Source organism: Gekko japonicus, unplaced genomic scaffold (genome assembly GCF_001447785.1).
Source record: "Gekko japonicus isolate JY-2015 unplaced genomic scaffold, Gekko_japonicus_V1.1 scaffold672, whole genome shotgun sequence".
NCBI classification, from domain to species: Eukaryota; Metazoa; Chordata; class Lepidosauria; order Squamata; family Gekkonidae; genus Gekko; species Gekko japonicus.
The window spans coordinates 132,301-153,984 of NW_015161423.1; the positions used below are offsets into that span (position 1 = coordinate 132,301).

Sequence of the window (21,684 nt, forward strand, 5' to 3'; positions counted from 1 at the left end):
TGGCTGGAGGAGAGGAGCAGCAGCGGAGAGGAGGCGCCAGGGCCGCGGTTGCTAAGCCCGAACGGCGCCGGTGGCGGAGGATGGCGACGGGAGACTCGGAGCGGATTCGCTACTGCGCGCGCTTCTCGTACTTGTGCCTCAAGTTCAGCCTCATCACCTACTCCACCGTGTTTTGGGTGAGAGCGGGCGGGGCGCGGAGCGCGAAAGGGCGGTGGTTGGCCCCCCGGCGAGGCGACCCGCCTGCCTCGTCACCAGCGTGGGCTGTGAGCCCCCGTCGGGACTCCCTCCTCTCCTGGAGGGCCACTGTGGTAGGCGACGTGGTGCTCGTGCCGCGGTCCGTTGCTGAACAACCTGTTAGTAGCGGGGGCCCCGGGGGCGGGGGGGGAGCTTTTGGACGGGGAAGGCGCCGCGGATGGTTGGCACTCCGCCTCTGGTTTCTTAGGAAAGGTGTTCCAGGTTTCAGCTGCACGCTTACTCATACACGGTAGTAGTAGTCCATTTTACCGCAAACTTCAGGGAAGGGAAAAACAAACCAACCCAGCAGAACTTGATACGGTTGGTTTTTGTGTTTGTTTTTTTTAAAAAAAGACTGCTGTAATGCTTTGCTTAAAACGAAATTAATTTCGGTTTGCAGATTTGGTAAAACAGCAGCTCTGGCTGTTGTGGGATCAAGCAGCCCGGACAGTGCCTGCCTTGAGAGTGTATAGTAATTTCTGCCTGCTCCTGGGCACAAGCAGGACGGAAGCAAATGTTAATAGGCAGTTAAAGTTATAATTTGGCCTGGTGTCCCAATTGAGGAATAAAATCCTCAAAATCGTGGTTTGGACAAGTACTGCAAGTTGGTTTTGAACTGTGGTTTGAAGGGAGAGTGTTAACCATATATTCCTAATTTGGATATTGTAGCGATGGTTAAAGGGAGGAATCCATGTGTGGGAAGGGAGAGGGAGTCTGTAAGAGGGACTATAGTCAAACTCCTGCTGTTCTTGTTTTACAATGTGCTTTCTCTTGTAAACTGAACTCAGATGTAATGCCAGGTCATGGTTGTCAATTGCTGGTGGACTGCTAGTGGCTGCCGGTAATTGGGATTGTTGCAAACAGCGCTGCCCAGGGTAGATTTTGGTTTGATCCAGCAAGTGACTTCTTGTGTTCATGAGAAAGAAGGCATACTTGCACTAACACTGCTTGTTGCACCTTAACTCTTGAAGGGATCTTCAGTAGGCACATTTGCTTTGTACATTTAAAACACATCCGTAGTCTCCTGAGAATGTAGAAAAAGCACAATTCAACACTGAAGATATCTCTGCTTATTTTAAAGGGAAGGAGTATTTTCTATAAATGTAGTTTCCAGTCGCAACCATGGGGTCATGAAGAATCAGACTCGATTGTGCAACTGAACAATAACAAAGTTTCCAATAAGAATCATCAGATTTTTTTTTAAAAAACATTATTTTAAGTATCCTGTTCATACTTGTAGGAGTTCCAAGTGACATATTTTTATCTGCATTTTACCTGTTAGATTTTTATTCCACCTCTCTTGAGAGGAGCTTAGGGGAGCATATTATGGTTCTTTTCACCTCAGAACTGTCAGAACCCACAGCCAACAACGGAGTACACGCTTTCAGGAAAGGTTATACTTTTATTGAAGAGCTATAGATGCATTAACATAGTCACTGTTAAGAATGGCAGTTGTCCCTTGGACATAATAAGATATAGGGCATTCGTATGCCCCCCCCCCCCACTGCGCTGGCCAATTAGGCACCCTCCCGTGCGCGGGCTAAAGCCAGCAAACTGTTTCTAGGCGAAGCTGGGAACTGTCCGGCTCCCACGGCTGCCTGGAAAGGCAGACAACACCCCCCCTACCTGTACATCGTTAGAGATAAGCGTTTTGGTGCATAGCATAGACAGGAATGCGAAAGCAATTTTCACAGACTCTGTCTGAGCATCCAACCCCCATTGCAGCATAGCTGACAAGAACAAGATCATGTAGTAAACACTAGTTCTTGTAAGGTGGAGAAAGTGTCTGCTCCAAGATCATGTAGTAAACACTAGTTCTTGTCAGCCACACTCCAACAAATACACTGCAGTGGTTCTCAATATACATGCCTCCTTATCCTTACAACAATCCCGTAAAGTAGGTTCTTCTGAGAGATGAGGACTGGCCCAAGTTCCCAGTGAATGTCATGGCAGAATGAGGAATCGCTAGAAGTTACACTTTGTCTTTAGGGTGTAGTTTGTGGTTTTTACTGAGCGTTAATGAACTGGTTTGGCAGTGAGTAAGCTGTACAGACTGAAATGTTAGGTATAATTGCACTGTAAAAAAATTGCCATGTAATTGAAGAGGTCATTAGGGTTGTGGAAACAACCTTTTCTTGAGTCATCAGGTAACTCAAATAATTCTTGGATTTGCCAGTGAGATTATTTTGCAAGAATAGCTAACTTGTATTTCAAATGTAATGATTTTCTGTTGGCTCGTAAGAACAGTATGTAAGACTTCAGACCAATGTTCCCTCTAAGCTATGGAGTCCTGTGAGCAAAAATTCTACTTTGTGAGCTACTTGCATTTAAGTTGTGAGCGAGCGATTTGGCTATTGCATAAATTAGTTTGCTCTGGAGCCACTTTTCCTGAGCCAAGACAAAAATGTGTGAGCCGGAGGCTAAAAAACTGTGAGCTAGCTCACACTAACTCAGCTTAGAGGGAACACTGCTTCAGACCACATTTAGATCCCACACTGGCATATGTTTCTCAGCTGCTGTGGTCATCAGTCCTTTAATGTCACTGAGTAAGATCCTGCATACAGAAATCTCTGATGCCTGCACACTGAAATCAAGCTAAAATAATTTGGATTTCACTATCTGCATGCAAGTCAAAGCATCATAAGACCTTTGGGGAAATCCATCTGTCCTTTTCCATGTTGAAACAATACACTTTATGTACCAACCCCATAGCTAAATTGTCTGCACAGCAGAGGTGCTATTACAGTGATGGTTAGCTTTAAGCCCTTGAGAAATGCTGAAGTCAAGGAGAACTCATTGGGCTCTTTTTTGGGTTACCACGGGAGTATGTTAAGAGGTGGTCTAACATATGACTCCTTGCTAAAAATTGAGGAAATAGAGTCACCTGCAATGCATGTTAATTTCAGGGTGGAATTGTGACCTGTTTTGACAAATTAGGAAATGCCTTGTTTTTTTCTAGTGCTGCTGTAGGGCTGGAGTTATCTGAGGTAGTGTGCTTCTTTATACTTACTGGAGGATTCAGGATCACTCCCTGTTGCTGCAGAATTATTGGGATCTCTGCACATCAGTCTTTAATTCTGAAATCGTCAGAAGGGATTGTGCATTGTAAATCAATACAGCTAGATGCTGAATCTTAATTTAAACTTGGAATAACAAAAGTATATAAGACAGCATCTAAAAGTTTAATCAGACTCCAATCCCCCCCGTACTTGTAATCCCACTGAGTAAATTGGGTGTTGCTCGCAGTAAAGTGATCCAGAATACACCAGTGCACTGAGGAAAGGCTAGGGAATGAAAAGAAAGGAAAGGAGTGTGTGAATGTGGCTGTATGTATTGCCACAGACAAAACTTCACCATATCTTCCCTTTCCTTCTGCTTGCCATCATTTTTCATGCACCAAGAAATCTGAATTTTCAGTTGTTGTTTTTTTTGCCATCAAATCACAGCTGACCTATGGCAACCCCATAGGATTTTTTTTAACTGCCCCCAAAGAGGCAGAATTTTATTAAAGTTTTTTCACATACATTAAACACACAAAAACATATAAAATACAAACAAACACACGTACACATACATACATGGGGTATATTTTCTCGCTTTTTATCAAGCGTTAATGTTAGCGCCTATTCCACATTAATGATTATTTCTTGTGTCCTGTATAAGTAACGATTAATTCCTTACTACATAAAACATGTATATTCTTCATTTTATCTACCAATGTTCTGTCCCTAAAAATTTACCTACATCTGCTTACCATACCAGTTATAAGAGTCCAAGTATTCTGGATTGTTGATTCTGTTGCACCTCTTATCAATAAAGTCAATTTATCCATTTCGGCCGCCTCCAGTATTTTGTTTATAAGTTCTCGTTTTGATGGTGCCTCCGTTAGTTTCCAGTATTTTGCATAAAGTATTCTGGCCGCTGTAGTTATGAAAACAATTAAATAGCGATCTTCTTTGTTGGAGTGTTCAGGTAAAATGTTTAATAACAAAGCCTCTGGTGTAAATGGCACCCCTGTACCTAATATTTTTTGTAAAATTTCATGTACCATCGCCCAATATCTCTTAGCTCTTTTACAGAGCCACCACATATGGTAAAACATACCAGTCTTATTTTCACATTTCCAACACTTATTAGAACATTTTGAATCAATTTTAGCTAATCTTTCAGGTGTTACATACCATCTATGAACCCCATAGGATTTTCAAGCAAGAGATGTTCAGAGGTGATTTGCCATTGCCTGCCTCTGTGTCACAAACCCTGGTATTCCTTGTAGGTCTTCCATCCAAATGTTAGCCAGGACTGACCCTGCTTAACTTGCAAGATCTGATGAGATCAGGCTAGCCTAGGCTATCCACATCGGGTTGAACTTACAGTACTATACCATAAATATACTTGAAAGCAGAATTTAATTAATTCCAAGGGCATATGATCAAGCTAGCAGATATATTTTTCTTCCAATTTTATCTGTCCAATGCCTTTACAGTTACATGAAAAATTCCATCATCTTCTTGACTTCCACTTCTTAACGGACAGCCTATTGCTAATGAATTTTGTTAAAAGTGCTCATAAACTACTGATAGTTGAACTACCATGAGAGCAAACATTTCATTGTTATGCATACTAACTTCGGGAACCCTGCAGGGTATTTCCAGTTTTTGTTAATATATTTCTTCCTGAACTGAGAGAGAAATGTTATCAGTCTGCAGTACTTGAACTGGCAAAAATCTCTAAGGTCCTTTCACACGGGCTATTTGGCTTCTGAAGGCAAATGGAAAAGTTTCACACTTTTAAAGAATAAAATGGTGTTCTGCTTTAATTTTCCATTTTAAGCTTCAGTCTGCATTTTTCAAACCCTGTTTTGCTCTGTTTGTTGCTGTTGTTCCTGCACTTTTCATTTTTTTAAAAAATCTTCATAAGCCGAAGTGAGTTTAAAGAGCCCATATGAACAGGACCTAAGAAAGATTTTGGCTAATCTGGGGAGTCTTGGATCTTCAGAAAGTGTCGTAGAAGATTTTCCATTCCAAAACCTGTTTTGATCTGTTTGTTGTTGTTGTTCCTGCACTTTTATCCCTTAGGTGTGTGACACCTTCATTTTGTTTTTAAATCTTCATAAGCCAAAGTGAGTTTAAAGAGCCCATATGAGCAGGACCTAAGAAAGATTTTGACTAATCTGGGGAGTCTTGGATTTTCAGAAAGTGTCGTAGAAGATTTTCCATTGATATAATCTAATTATGCATTTCTTTCACCCTTTCTGGTCTTCACCCTCTAAACCCTGAGGCAGAATATCAGTGTTATCCTTCTTCTCATCTATACATCTAATTCTCAACAGTCCCCTCTTTGTGCAGATACTTATTTCCACAGATAGAGGGCACACTCTCCCCCAATAGGGCTTTCTATAGACTCAGGGGACACCCTGGGTCTGCAGAACAATCCAAAAAGTTTTTAAAAAACCCTCAGGAAGAGTTCAATTCTCTCCCCCCCTCCATACCTTTTGAAATGGCCACTGCAGGGATCTACTCCAGGCCCCACCACATCGACAGTGAGAGATAGACAGACAGACAGAAAGGGGAGGAAGCACAAAGCAGGACTGGATCTGGGATTGGGAAGGATTCCTCCTGCAGTATGAATGCCTAAATAGCAGGGGGGTTGGAGTCAGGCCTGGGACTAGGATTGCCCACTCCAGGTTGGGGAATTCCTGGAGATTCTGTGGTGAAGTCTGAGGAGTGCAGAGTTTGGGGAGAGTTTGCCACAGAGGCCACCCATTTTCTTCAGGGGGACAGATCTCTGTTGTCTGGAGTTCAGTTGTAATTCTGGGGGATCTCCTGGAAGCTGACAAGCCTAGGCTTAGCAGCACCCTTTGGGTGACTTGATACCACCTGACTTTCATGATTCAACTAGGCCTGGCTGCTTGCTACTGTTCAACAGCAGCCACCCTATGAAAGTCAGCGTAATATAATGGTCAGAGCTTCAGACCAGGGTTTGCGAGACCCAGGTTTAGATCCTCATCTTGTCATGGAAGTTCACTGGGTGATTTTGGACCAGTCACATACTTTCAACCTAATTTACCACATAGGGTTGTTGTGTGGATAAAAAGAGGGAGAGAATAATGTAAACTGCTTTAGTCCCCACTAATTTAGTCATAATTCTCCTCAGTAGAAGCTGCAGGGGGAGAGGAGATGGAATGCTGAAGACAGAAGGGCAGATAAAGGTAGATTGGCTGTTGGGTGGAAAGGAGATAGGGATACCAACTCCAGGTTGGAAAATTCCTGGATATTTGAGGGTTGGAGCCTGGGGATGGTGGGGATTGAGGCAGGGAGGGACTTCAGACAGATATAATGCCATAGACCCCACCCTCCAAAGCAGCCATTCCAGGGAATTAATGTTGCCAACCTCCAGATGCAGGCTGGATCTGCAGATGACAAAGACCAGTTCTCCCAGAGAAAATGGCTGCTTTGAAGGGTGGAGTTTATGGTATTATACCCCGCTGAGGTCACTTCCAAGCTCATACCTCATCCTCCCAAGGCTCCACCCCCAAATATCCAGGAATTTCCCAACAAGGAGCTGGCAACTCTAAGAGGAACTAATCTCTGTATTTGGGCAATCCATTGTGATTCCTGGAGAGTAGGTGGGAGGCCAGGAGAGTGACAGGGGCAGAAAGAGTGATGGGATTGGGGGCAGAAAGGAAGTGACAGGCATGGAGGGGGGAGAGAGTAAGAAAAGGGGTGGCAGGAAGGAGAAAGAGTGGGAGAGAAGTGGGGGAGAGGGGGCGCAGTAGAGGTAGGGGGAATGGGATAGTCGCTTTTGCAAGTTTCTTGCGGGTCCCCACTTGTTTCATATTATATTGATTGATTTAATGGATGGTAATGCTGATTGTGCCACATGCTGAGTCTGCTGGTATAGGAAAACATGTTTTTCTTTGTATGAGACACACCTGTGTATGGCTGAGGGGTTCAGTCTAAAGTCATACTTAAATAAATAAATGATCTTAAAAACTCAAAGGGAAAGGCCCCTACCAGATAGTAGCTTTTGTCTGTCCTAGGGAGTAGGTCCTGGAAGGTTGGGGCAGGGGTGCTCCTCGCTAAGTTGAAAATAAACCACATGTTTTGAGAGTGTGACCTTTTTCTTGTCAGAGGAATTTTTATTGAGGTGAAGGTGACCTTTTAAAAACTCTATTTCTTTAAAATGTTTATGAAGTAGCACAAAGAATAACTTTTACCCATATGTTTTTGGAATTGCTTTTTTAATAAAAGGGATTTCCCGCTATCCTGCCTTCCCAGCTCATTGACGAGAGAGTTTCTGAAGCAGCTTTGTGTTGAAAGAAGCGGGAGCTGCAACGATTTAGCTGGAGGACAGGCTCTTCTGCCACATGTGGATATATCCTTGTGTCCCAAGTATGCTGACACAAATGGAGAACAGAATTGTCTTTCGTCCCTCTTTCACGTGGATTAGGAACAGGCCTTTTGAAACTTTCCTCTGAAGGAATTACTCTGTGATTGTTCCTTGTTATCGGAGTCCAAGTTACAAGAAAAAGTGGCATCAGGAATTTGTGGCACCGAGAGAGGGAAGGGCATATCTCCTAGGTTGTTTGGGAGGCCTTGGTCTCTTTGGAGGCAAGATTAGGGCATACTGTTCTCTCTCACTTCTTCTCAGGACAAATAGCCAGTTTACTTTAATCGTAAAAAGTAGGTGTGATGAACCCTTCTCAGATGTCTCCATATTGGAGGATTGATTTCTATTAGGAAAATAGCAAGGTGGGGGAAGGTGGTTAGCTCCCTCTGCTACCCCATTACCAAGGGGGAGGGGAACTCCCTGCTTTTAAACATTCGAGTAGAAACTGTGAGATCAGATATATAACATGTAGGCTGACCAAACATTTGTGAATGTTTTTCTTGGGGCATCAAATTGTGATGCTAGCATAGAGGCATCTTTGCAGACTGAACTTCAGTATATCCTTTTCTTCTCAAGGTTAAGTGATTTCATCAGAATGTGGATAAAGATGTTCGGATTTATCTCTCTCTCTCTCTCAACATTTTGTACTGCGGAAAACATACTCGTTTTTTTCAGGACTGGCAAGTTTTAACTTTTTATGTGATCTTTTCTGCAACAGGAGGTTATGCTTCTCAGTGAAAGCATAGCTGGAACACTGTTTTAAAAAGCTTCTCCACTTTCCTGCAACTCACATTTTCATTCTCTCTAGAGTAAATACCCAAGCCAGCTTCTCTTTTTCTCGCACTAAGCCTTACATTTTATTACATCGCATGACTAATTAACTTGCCCAAGATTAGTCTGACAAGTACTTCTTGTGTTTGAGCTAAGATACCGTGAAGTGGTTGAAAAGGAACTGAAGTGCCAGTTGCTTGTCCCCTTCCTTTTAGGTGCTTGTAGTGAAACTCTTGGCGCTAAGGACTGAAGAGGGCTAATTCCAGTGATCTTTTGCTTGCATGGGGATTCTGTTAGAGTACAGGAGCATGCCTGTCTTTGTACTTGTTTTAAAAAGATAGAATAGACTTAAGGAGTATAAACTCTCAAATGTATACACCCCAAACATCCATATCCATTCTCCTTCAGGGTGCAAATGTTAGATCAGGCCTGTGTTGTGAGAGGAGGGGAATTTTAATCCACTTTCACACCAATGAAGAAGAAGAAGAGATTGGATTTATACCCTGCCCTTCACTACCCAAAGTTGTCTCAGAGCGGCTTACAAACTCCTTTCCCTTCCCCTCCCCACAACAGACACCCTGTGAGGTAGGTGGGGCTGAGAGAGCTCTGACAGAAACTGCTCTTTTTTCAAGAACAGCTGTGCCAGAATTATGGTTTGCCCAAGGTCATCCAGCCAGGTGGAAGTGGAGGAGTGGGGAATCAAACCTGGTTCTCCCAGATTAGAGTCCGCGCACTTAACCACTACACCAATCTGGGTCAAGAATAGTCTCACAGGCCCTGACCTTGGATAGCCCAGGCAAGCTTGATCTCGTCAGATCTCAGAAGCTCAACAGGGTCAACTTTGGTTAGAGATGTAAAATTTCCGGAAATTTTGAAGCTCGGGAAAAAACCCCCTGTTTTTTCCCGTTTTTTCCGGGGGGAAAATGGAAATTTTTGGAAAAATTGAAAAAAATGCTACATTAGCATTTCTTTTGTCTTTTCTAGATTGAAAGTCATTCTGTTACTTTAGGAACATAAAATATGACTATGGACATTTTTACTTGGCATGAAATTATCACAACTAGCATATTAAAAATATAGTGTATCCAAACAATTATTACAAACAGAATACCCACCCACATGCAAAAACAAAACTGAAACCTTTTTATTTTCTTCTGACAATAGCACCTCCTAAAGGAAGAAATGCATCTTGTTCTTGCATTGGAGAGTTCAGTTTGTAACCTAGGACTGGCTTGTCCTCAGTGCACAGAAATTAGATCAATCTGATACCATATATATATATTTTAGAAATGATTTGGAAAATATTTGAACACCTTGTCTTAAAATATTTTATTCATCATGTTAAAATAAAACGTTCCATAATCATTTTTCTTTTCTTTTCTTTTTTCAATTTTTCGGAAAAAAACAAAAAGGCTTCAGGAAAAAAACGGGGTTTTTCCTGAATTTTTCCAGTTTTTTTCCAGGCCCTCACATCTCTAACTGTGGTTAGTACTTGGATGGGAGACCTCCTGGAAATTCCAAGTCAGGAGGACTTCCAGGTGCAGAGACACACACACACACACACACACACACACACACACAAACAGAAAATACAAAAAAAAAAAAAAGGAGATGATTTGTGCTGTTGTGAAAACACACATGTCCTAGTACCATCTCTTTTATTGTTTAGGTGGCACATTAAAAGAATTTTATTAACTTAACTTCTTAGTGAAGCAGGATGTCCATTTTGCTGAATTTAGGTTGATTTATTTTATATTGTTCTTAGTCACTTTTTGGATTTCATTGTGTTTTTAATTTGTGTTGTGTGCCATTGTTGCAAAAAATGGGATTTAAATAGTAAATGAAATGATGAGAATAGTAGTTAGTCAAATAATGATACAGAGTGGGTTTAATGTCAGCATCTTTTAGTGGACTGATTTATGCTCATGAAGCAGCCTATATATATGCATTTGAAAATGCATAATAGCAAAAGAAATTCTGAGAGAGAGAAAGCCATGAAGCTTTTCATGGCATGGAGGTAATTAATCTAGTAAATAACATCTCATTAAGCCTCCATCAAAGGGACAGAACATTTTTCTCCAAGCCTGTTGGCAAACCTGTACTTAAGTTGTCTATGTTAAGAGGTCAGCTGGATTACTATGCTTTCCTTGTACAGTGTTAGAAAAGTATAAATGAAGTAAGTAAATTAATGTAAGGCAATTAGGAGAAACATTGTCAGCATATCTCCTAACAATTTTTCCTTTGTGTATATCTGCTGCTTTAGTCATTTTAGTTAGGTAAATATACTAAACTTGTTTCCTTATCATGTATCAAAGTACAATGAGAACTGAGTCTTGCATCACAGCAAGTTTTGAATAAAAAGGAAGCCAGAGAAAACATTGACAATTGCTTTGCATAAGTGCTCCATGTACTGGTGTAAATACAAGTTATTAATGGAGTTTGTAAATGCAACACAATGGTTGACAGGATACAGATTTGTATAATAAATATAAGCTGAATTTTTAAGTACAGTACACCTTTCTACCCCAATATCATCACATTCCAAACATTCTCCCAGAATATGAGCGGGTGGAGGAAATAAATTGTTCAACACATCTGTATTTTTAAATATAGTTTTTTTCCAGTCTAAAATAACTCGTTAAATGATCACCTAGCAACAATAAAAATGATCTCTTTCCAAGGTTTTCAGCATGTTAATAGAAAACTGAACTTACTCAAAATAAAAATGTTTAAATCATATATTTCTTGATATGAACACTCATGTTGCTTTAGAACTTGAGAAATGCCATAGTAGATCAGACCACTGTATTTAGCTAAGCAGTATGCATGTGTTCTTGTCTGTTTGCAAACCTGGGTGATATTACTATCTAGAGGTCAAAAATAACCTCACTATTCAAAGTGTAGCTAGAACACTTGAGCCCCAGTCAGTAGGAGGCTGCAGCAACACATGTGGGAGTGGTTGAGAACCACTGACATAGAATACAGTGCAAATAAAAGAAGTAGCAGAGCAGGTGAAAGATTCCTTCGCCCCCTCTATTTGCTTGCTGTGGTTTTTTCTACCTGTTTGTATGGAGTTTTTAAATTATTATTATTTTTATTGAGTATATGTTACAATTTTATATGGATATTCTTTCCAAATATGTTATACTTCTTTTGAAACTAAAAAAAACAAACCCCAACCATTGAGGTGACATATCGCCTGTTTATAACTTAATCCCAATCTTGTTTATACCCTCATCTTTTTCTTATTTCCTTATATTATCCACTTATAATACCACCATGCAACTTCCTCTATATCAAATTCTATTATATTCTTCTTGTGTCTTCTTCAATACCTAGAAAAGAAAGCTGGACGGGGTTGCCTCCGATACTGGGTGCTGTAGGGAAGTCCCGTCCACACGAGGGGATTTGGGCCAGTTGCGGGCCAGTTCGGGGCCGGATCAAACCGGCGCGATCACACCACAACATCTGGGAAGCGTCCTGCTTCCGTGCCCGAACTGGCCCTTCCCCGCCCTAATCCGGGGCAAATTGAACCACCTACCTTGGGTGGTTCAACTTGTAGGCGCGCTTCAACCGGGCGTTTGATCGCTGGCGCTTCCTTGCGCCGGCTCAACCCCGGCCCGAAGCCGAACTGCGCATGCTCGGACATGCGCAGTTCGGCCGGCTCCCGTTCGGGCTGTGTTTTCTCCCCGGCATTTGATCGCGCCGGGGAGAAAAGGCGCCGCGGCCAGGGGATCCGTGGGAGCCAGTTTGGTGTAGTGGTTAAGTGTGCGGTCTCTAATCTGGGAGAACCGGGTTTGATTCCCCACTCCTCCACTTGCACCTGCTGATGTGACCTTGGGTCAGTCACAAGCTATGGCACAGCTGTTCTTGAAAAGGAGCAGTTTGTGTCAGAGCTCTCTCAGCCCCACCCACCTCACAGGGTGTCTGTTGTGGGGAGGGGAAGGGAAAGGAGTTTGTAAGCCGCTCTGAGACTCCGAGTGAAGGGCGGGTTATAAACTCAATTTCTTCTTCTTCTTCCTCTTCCTCAACGTTGGCGCGGCTTTTAAAAGCCGCGCCTTAAGAGGCTTTTCCCCTGCCGTGTGGCAGGGGCCTTCAACTCCTATATTATTTCCTGTGCTGTGTAGTATGATTGCCTGTATTGTAGTTATCTCCTTCCCAACTTTATTGGTTCTGATCTTTGGTGACCTCTGGTGAGCAGCTAGTTGGAGAAAATGTCTTCAGTGATAGTGGAAGTCAGCCTGCTGTTCCACAAATCAAGGAGACCATCAAGGAAAATATTTTGATCTGTAGGGAGTTCCTCTAGAATGTTGTAGAATCTGTTGGGCATCCATAAAACCATAGATCTCAAGACCAATTTAACTGCTGGGTTACAAATCCTTATTGAGTTACCATTTTTAATGCTTCCTTTTGGAGGGGCCTGACACTGTTGACATGTGTAGGAAGCAAAGATGCTATGCCTCTCTTTGTGTGTATGCTGGGAGGAGCAGCTGTATGATAGAATGAGGTCATTCAGTGGAGGAAAGCGTTTCTCCATGGTTCTGACTCTTGTGTTGTCCTTTGTATGGGACACCTTCTGGTGCTTCCTTTGTGGTCTGCTGCATGCCGTTCTATCCTTGACACCAGCAAAGTTATCACTCTGGCTCTCCTGCTTCTGGGTATGTGACTTCCTATGACTTCTTTTGCATCTCAGTGGATCCCATGATTGAAAAACATTTCAGGTCTAGGGTATCATATCTATTATGAGAAAGCAACATGAAAGCTAGTTCACTCAAATGAGCCATTCAAAGGAGTTAAGAATTGGGATTCCCTTGTTCTGTAGATGATGGACTAGGATTGTTGACTAGAAAATAGTTTAGGTAAGTTGCTTTGAGTAGGAGAGGCTCCCTGCATTGGTATGGTCTGATTATTATGGCTTGCTGTGAATGGGCCAATTCTTGTCCTCACGAGGCAATTAGCATTAAAAATACAAACTCCATAAAGAGATAACCTTGCCTCTACATTTTATTCCGTCTTTTTAAACGTTCTTTATAGTCCACCTTTCACACTTGGACTCGGGGTGGATTACAGTGAGTCAATACAATCAACAGGATGGGACATGCAGTAAACAATACAATGGGGTTAGGGTTGTAGAACCAATCATAAATCTAAAAACAGAACTGACGCAAAGTGTAAGTATTAACATGATTACATAGCAAAAATTACATAGTAGGACCCTAGTTTCAGCGAGCTTAATACAGTAGTATAGACCATGATAGCTAATAATTTATTTAAGGAACTTTGTGACTCATTTTGTATAGTGCAACTCTATTGCCTGTGTAGAAAAACCCTCTTAAATAATTCAGTTTCACAGGGCGATTTCGCACTAGAGCTGCCTCGCAGCGCAGCCGCCGTTTGCCCCGACACTATTTGTCAATTTCACACCCGAGGCTGTGGGGCTGCCTTTGACCCGCGGCTTCGCCTGATTTCCTCTGCAGTTTCGTGATCCTCAAAAACCAGGATCACGAAACTGTGGAGGAAATTGGGCGAAGCCGGTAGTCAAAATGCAGCCCCGCAGCTTCGGGTGTGAAATTGACATGTTTGTGTCAGGGCAAACGACGGCTGCGCCGCGAGGCAGCTCTAGTGCGAAATCGCCCACATAGTTTGCATAAAGCCAGGAGAGGGGGATCCTCCCCCTGACCTCCTCAGGCAGGCCATCCTATAAGGTTGGGGCCACAGCAGAGAAGTTGTTGATTTTGCCCAATTGCAGGTTGGCACTTGAAGAAGACCCTGCTCTGATGAGCAAAGCTGTTGTGGCAATGCCTATGGGGAGAGGTGGTCATGTAGATATGAGGGGCCAAGGCCATGGAGGGCTTTGTGTGTCACCTTGACTGGTGACATAAATGGCCTCTGACCGTAGGGAGGTAAAGTGAGCAAGTGTTGGGCATGAAGCTCTTCTCTGTGCTTTACAATTGTAAACATTTAATGTATTGTTGTTAGGAAAAAGGCAGTAACATGCACTCTCTTTTTCTATTACAGTTGCTAGGAGGATTTGTCCTAGCTGTTGGTATTTATGCAGAAGTTGAAAGACAGAAATACAAGACCCTTGAAAGTGCCTTTTTAGCTCCAGCAATTATTCTAATACTCCTGGGCATTATAATGTTTCTTGTTTCATTTGTGGGTGTATTGGCTTCTTTAAGGGACAACTTATGCCTTCTTCAAGCTGTAAGTACTTCTGTTTGTTTAATTCTATCTATAACTTGAATGATACATATAAGATTATTTTAAGTTCTTCATTCCGCAAACAGTTTAAAGACAGCGCAGCTTGTACATTCCATCTTCAGTAAATATCAGTGGAACTCTTATTTAATAGTATGAATGGAGCTGTTAATGCTCTTAATTTCACCGGGAGCAGAATTAGGCCATTGCTGAATTAAGTCATGACCTCTGCATTAGGGTGCTTTGGGGGACCCACATGTTTGTTTGAGAACTGCAAGAATAGGCTAGTGAGATTTGACTGGTACAAATCTTATAGTGGGAGCGAACACCTTTTACTTCAGTTTATATGTGGATCTATAAACTGAAGTAAAACTGGCTTAGATATAGGGACACCTTTCTTATTTACCTCGGGTGGCTTTCCAGTCTACTATTCAATTCTTCTCTGTAGTATAAAAGGAGTATTGTGCTTCAAGTGTTTAAAAAGGCTCCTGGATTGGCAAGCGCTTTGAACAGCTCTGGGACAATAAAGGAAATGGTTAAACAGAAGTAAAGTTTGTATTAGAGAAACAGTCATGTAAATTCAGACATGTAAGAAGGCAACACATTTAATATTTAACTTGCATGCTTACATAGCTCACGTGACACGTCAGAGTCAGGACATAATGATTGCTGTCACAATAGTCCATTGATTTATTACCCCCAAGTTAGGAAAGCAAAGCCAGGACAGAGAACAGCAGGATTCATAGCGTGTATGCCAGAACCTTGTGTTCCTACTTGGCACATGATAATACTTTGTTTAATAGTTTGATTTTTAAAGAGACTTCCTTATTAATGAAGAGAGCCCTTTTATTCTAGAGTGATACTGCTCTCCCGTTTGGGGCAGAACCAATCAGCATAATCTTTGACATTTTCAAGGTAACAGTAAAAGCAAGTCAGTAGGCAGAGCCAGGTCTGGGAGGAGCCTGGTGAGGAGTTGAGGAATTTATGAACATAGTTAAGTTTCAAAGGATATTGACACAATCTGGAAGGAAGACTAGATTTAAAATCAATGGAGAAGCTGCAGAATATGTTAATAGCCCTCATATACATTTTGGTCTGATGGATGTTTGGCCAGCTGAAATATCTGCTCATACAATTGGGGCTACTGAAATACATATTACACATTTTTCTGTGTCACCAGTTTATGTACACAATATGCAAGCATACAACACTGTTTTGCCTTATATTTAAACTAGTATGAATGAATTCCTGTGTATAAAACTTAGTTTTCCTTTAGATCATCTATCCAAGTATTGACACCTTAGAAATGTTTTATAATGTAGTCTTGCGTGTATCTTTATCTATGTAATCCTAACCAGTTACACACCCTTCTAAGTCAATTGAAGTCAATGAGTTTATTGAATGGTGTAGCTCAGCTTAGGACTGCACTGCAAAATATTTTACAATTGTTTTATTTTGTGTTCTACCATCAGGCAAATATCCTAGCATGTGTGCTTCCTAATATAATGTAAGATTGTTCTTAGCGCACTCTGTCTCTCTCTCTCCAAATTTTCCATTCTCCAAATCTGGCTCACTTTGAATGAGTGATGTTGCTGTGGCAGGAAGAGTCTGCAGCTTTTAGGTTCTGGAAAAAGAATCATTTCATTGCCAAGAAATCAGAACCCAGCAAATGAACTCTATCTCTTCAGGAAATGTAAAAACAGAATGTTCCGGGAGTATTTTATAGAAGTTTGTTAACACACTGTTCCTAGTGCTATGCCTTTAGGGGAGTGGGGGAGTGAGAGAGAGAGAGAGAGAGAGCACAAGAGAAATGATAAATGCAATATATGTTCTACATATTAAAAGTCACGTCCATTCCATTATCATGCAAAAATTAAGAATTTTATAAGTTTTTACTGGAATAATGGTAAGAACTGTTTTTGAACCTGTTTTGCAGTTCATGTACATCTTGGGCATTTGTCTGCTGATTGAATTAATTGGTGGAGTTATAGCCCTGCTCTTCAGAAATCAGGTAATAAATTAAAATGTTAGAAAGAGCATTTAAATTAAAAGCTTACTCCATTTGGTCTGAAAGCAAGGACTCATGACCTATCTGTTTGAAAATCATTTGCGAAACAAAAGTAAGATGATTGATTATGGCAGAATTACGCATCATGCCAGTGGTAAGAGTTAAATGTAATTACGGCTACATCAGCTCTGCTCTTGAAAAACAGTACTTGGGAAATCTGTATTTTGTGCAAGAAAAGCTGGATTTTGCAAAAACTGCATGCTGCAAATTTGTGCAATATATCTTTTTGCCTGATGTATTTTGCAGTTCTTACTGTTCTGCTGAGCTATGTTAAGCACTGAGGCCCAATGAAAGCCACGGTTGTCTTGTTCAGGTAGTGTTGGCTTCTGGGTTTTCAGCAGAAGTTGCCTATACACTTCCAAGCATGGGGCTGTAGCCATTTAGGCTAGAATAATTTCTTTTTTAAAAAAGGAAAGTAAAAGATTCTCCAGAAGTTAGATTCTGTGTCAAGGATGTAGGATTTTTTTCCACACTCCCATGGAACTGAGGGATAATTATAGCAATTTAACTGTGGCTGCATGCATCACAATACATAATTATGTATTCTGAAAAAAGATCTCACTGTTAAATTTTATATCTTACCATCCTTATAAGTTCCCCCCCCCCTTAGGAGACCTTGTCAGTTGATCACCATTCTTATTTTATTGCTGAAACATTGCATGTTTCACTTACGTAAGCAATGGTGTATAATGCGTAATAAATTAATTTTCCTTTGGCCTGGTGCTAATGTAAAATTAGCCATGGTTGGTGGACTGGGGTTGGGCTTCAGGCTTATACCTTCCATCTAAAACTGGAAAATTTAAGATCATGTTGTTCTCATAATGTTAATAAGTTCTTATGCCCAATGTGAGTCTATTGCAGTTCTTCAGTCTTGTACAGGAAGAAATATGTTGCTGTCTTAGGATTGAATTACATAAAATGAATTTTGAGAGATTGGTCTGTGTTCTAATCTGGTTCACAAACCATCAGCCACACATCATGCTGCTGGGAGCTCAGCTATATGTATACTGATGGGCTACATGTGAAGGTCATCCAAGCCTTCATGGATGAAGCAAAAAGCAAATTGTTTAGATTCCTTCCAGTCTGGTTTCAGGCCTGGTTATGGGATTGAAACAGCCTTGGTTGCTCTTGTGGATGATCTTGCACCAAGAGATAGAGGGAGTGTGACTGTTGATTCTCCTGGACTTCTCAGTGTTTTTTAATACTATTGACCATGGTATCCTTCTGGACCACCTATCTGGACTGGAAGGGAGAGGCACCATTCTACAGTGGCTCTGCTGTTCAGCCTCTTGGCCTTTGAACAATAAGATCCCACAAAGTTCCATCTTGTACGCTATGCTCTTTAACATCTAGATGGAACCACTCAATGAGGTCATCCAGGGATTTGTGCTGGGTTCTCACCAATGTGACCATTTCCACAGTAGGCCAAATCCATGTGTTGCCGTTCTTAAAGAATCAAGCTGTGCAAAAGGTTCCACACAAAATTTTGCCTCTCTAAGTGTAGATGTGGATGTAGCGCCCCCTTACCCTGCATTTTCTAAAACCTCTTATTCAGTTCCTACTGCCCTCCCTTCCCACCAGTTGTCCCAGAGACATCTGCCATTTTAAATAATAATAATAATATTGATCACATTACAACATATATTCAAACACAGGGATGTTTTAACATCCTGACCAAACGGGCTGTACTGACATGACTGTTTGCTCCTCTTGTGTGCTTTCCATTCATTTATATATTTTGTTGTGGGTGGGTGTTGCCATCTTCAGCCAGCGGGTAGAGACTTTTTGTTTTGTTCAGCATTCCTTCAATGATCCCTCCTTCCTAACCAGTGTTTTGTATGTATTTTAACAGTTTCATATGTTTTAAAACTCTTTTAGAAGTTGTTTTAATGAGATGTTTGGGAGTGGGCTATTTTAATGGTTTTATGTAATTTTATCATATATGTTTTAAATTGTTATCCACCTTGGTGGCCCTTGTAAGGGCAGAAAGGCAGAAAGAATAAATAAATAAGGACCCCAACAGGGCAAACACAACCCCTCCCAGGCAGGACATTGAAACCCATTCTCCCCTGTCTTGTGGTCTTGAGCCCAGTTGGGGCCACCACACTTGGGAAATGAGTTCCCAGCTGCAGAATTGGATTGGGGGAACCAAAAAAACCAGACCCTATTCTATGCAGCCCAGTGTTGTCTTATTTGTATCAGTCTATTCATGTTTATATCCCATACTTCCTCCAGGGAAATCTGAATATTCCCCATTTTATCCCCACAATGGCCCACTGAGGTAGGTCAGGCTGAAAAAAAAAGTGCCTGGCCTAAAGGTCACCCACTGAGTCTGTGAGCATTTTTTAACTTGTCCCCTGGGCCGCTTCAGAGTAAAGAACTGGGAGCCTGCCTAAGCTTAGAAATTATACTCACATCATTGGATGAGGTGGTGTTACAGCAATTGGACTATGAGATCGTATAGGGTAGAGGTGGAAATAAAGTCATTTCCGCCTCTGCCCTATATGGTTATTTCCACCAAGAATCTCATTTTACAGCTGGTGTTAGCCAGCAAGGAGCTTTTTGCTCTCTTATGAACTATGAACTGTGCACCAGGGTGTAAAAGGACTATGATGCCAGGTGACCAGAGTGAGATTCCAGACACACACACCAGCAAATGCCTGAGATGATGTGCCCATGGTTTTCAAGAGATTGCCCTGTTCCAGAGAATTTTCCTATACACACCACAAGCACTACACAGGCAGCCAGCTTGCCATTGCTGGTTAAGCAATGGAGTCACAACGCCATTAAGTGACTCTGTTTTAGAAAGCTGACATGTTTCCTCCCCCCCCCCAACATCAAGCTCCCCCCGCGTTAAGACAAAATTAGAACTATTACTACTATCTATCGCCAGTTCCGGAGGGTAACACAAAGGAAGAGCTTGTTGTCTACCGCTGTAGAATATGCTGGGAATTCCTTTATTAAGAACAGCTCGTTGTGTTCGGCAAATACTCCCTCCCCTCTGGTGCGGCCTACCGCTAAGAACGGCTGCTTGGGAACCACGTCCTAAAGTACGAGCTTCTCAGCCGGCAGACCTGCCTCCAGCCGGCGGCGCAGGGTTGAGGAGCGCTTTCTCTCTCGCGGCCCTGGCGGACACCCTCTCTTCCACTCTGAAGACCCTCCCGAGCCCCCCCGAATTTCAGCGCTCTTGCCACTGGAGTGACCCAGGTCTGCCAGGTCGGGAACAACGACCGGGGACCCTCAGTCTATCTGAATATATCTTCGGCTTACCGGGGGGTGCTGTGACGCAGCGCCGGGGCTTCCCAGTGCGTGCCGGCTGGCCAGGAAGGCTGTCGACAGGGCGGCAAATTGGGGAGAGATGGCTTGGAGTGGCAGCACAGCTGGAGGAGACGCCGGAGAGGAGCCAGTGGAGTCGATCTGACACCGCCGGAGAAGAGAGCGTTGATCTGGGAGTGGCGAAGTGGCTGGATGTGGTAGCGTGGAGGAGCTGGTGGAGTCAGTTGGACAACACGGGAGGAGTGAGAGCTGAACCGGAGCTGTTGTACCCACGCCGATCTGCCCCGTGTCCACTGGTGGTGTGTTACATCCTCCGGCTGACTCGGGCGGCAGAGGAAGACCGCGGGGCTGAGCTGGGTGCTTGGAAGGCCGTGAGAACAGTCCGGCCCTCTTGTGGCCAGAAAAGGGAACTGCGAGAACAGCAGGCTGGATACCAGCAAGGCTTTGAGTCACCAGCAAAGGGAGCTGCTGTAGCATAGGTTTCTTCAGAGATTGTGTGAGGAGTGAATGTTTTGTCTGGCTGCTGAGGTGTGTGTCTGGTTGGCTGCGCTGGTTGATTGGGGTGTCAGGAGTAAGGTAGTAGGGGTGGTGTTGGGTTGTTTAATGATATGATCAATTAACTTGAGGTAGCTAAATTGTATAGTAAATTTGAGCAGCTTGTACTAGTTATATTAGCAGCAACGGGTTCTTTGCTGGCTTTGAGTGGAGAACACAGGCGGTCTGAAGTTACTCGGAGACGGCCAGTGGGACACAACATGTTTGAGCAGCAGATTCCGGTGCTCTTGGGGATGGGGAAGTTTAGCGGTGGGCTTAGGCACCTGGTTAATGGAAGGGTGTGGAGAACCAGAAGAGCTCGGTGCCCTTCCAGCCTACGGCCCATCCCAAGGGTGGTTGGCAGCGGGGCCGGGATTGGAATTCCCCCTCCGTCATTGGTGTTGTGTAACGCCAGGTCCATTAACAACAAAGTCACAGTTCTACGGGACTTTATGACAGGACATCAGGCAGACCTGGCATGCGTGACCGAGACCTGGGTGAGGGAAGGGGAGACCCTGACTCTCACCCAGTTAGCCCCTCCGGGCTACTCGGTCCTTCACCAATCACGGAAGAGGGGACGGAGGGGAGGAGTTGCTATTCTCATTCGGGAGGCTTACTCCTTCAGGATACTCCCGCCTGTAGAGATTGCAGGCTTAGAATGTGTTGGCTTGCTGCTGGGGCACGGAAGAGGGGACGGAGATCGCTTCCAGGCATCCTCTCTGTACTCGCGTTAGGCACGCCCCCTCGTATACCCAAGAGTTGCGGCTGCTGAAGTGAGAACTGAGACGATTAGAGAGACGGTGGCGCTGCGCTCGCGACGAGGCAACAAGAACATCCTATAGGACGTTTATGAGATCCTATGAGATGGCAGTTACATAAGAACATAAGAGATGCCAATGTTGGATCAGGCCAAAGGCCCATCCAGTCCAACACTCTGTATCCCACAGTGGCCAGAAATACCAGTGCCATCAGGAGGTCCACCAGTGGGGCCAGGACATTAGAAGCCCTCCCACTGTTGACCCCCCCAAGCACCAAGATGACAGAGCATCACTTGCCCCAGAGCACCTATCTATACCTTGTGGCTAATAGCCACTGATGGACCTCTGCTCCATATGCTTATCTAATTCCCTTTTGAAGCCGTCCATGCTTGTAGCCGCCACCACTTCCTGTGGCAGTGAATTCCAAGTGTTAATCACTCTTTGGGTGAAGAA

General features: G+C 43.0%; 1 protein-coding gene across 1 annotated transcript in view; it reads left to right on the forward strand.

The window, feature by feature from the left end:
- Positions 1-21,684, forward strand: part of TSPAN15 (tetraspanin 15) — a 41,495-nt gene continuing 19,811 nt past the window's right edge. The window contains exons 1-3 of the mRNA XM_015428426.1: positions 1-176; positions 14,416-14,601; positions 16,532-16,606. Coding sequence (XP_015283912.1) covers positions 81-176; positions 14,416-14,601; positions 16,532-16,606 — 357 coding nt within the window. The 5' untranslated portion in view covers positions 1-80. The remainder of the gene's footprint in view (positions 177-14,415; positions 14,602-16,531; positions 16,607-21,684) is intronic.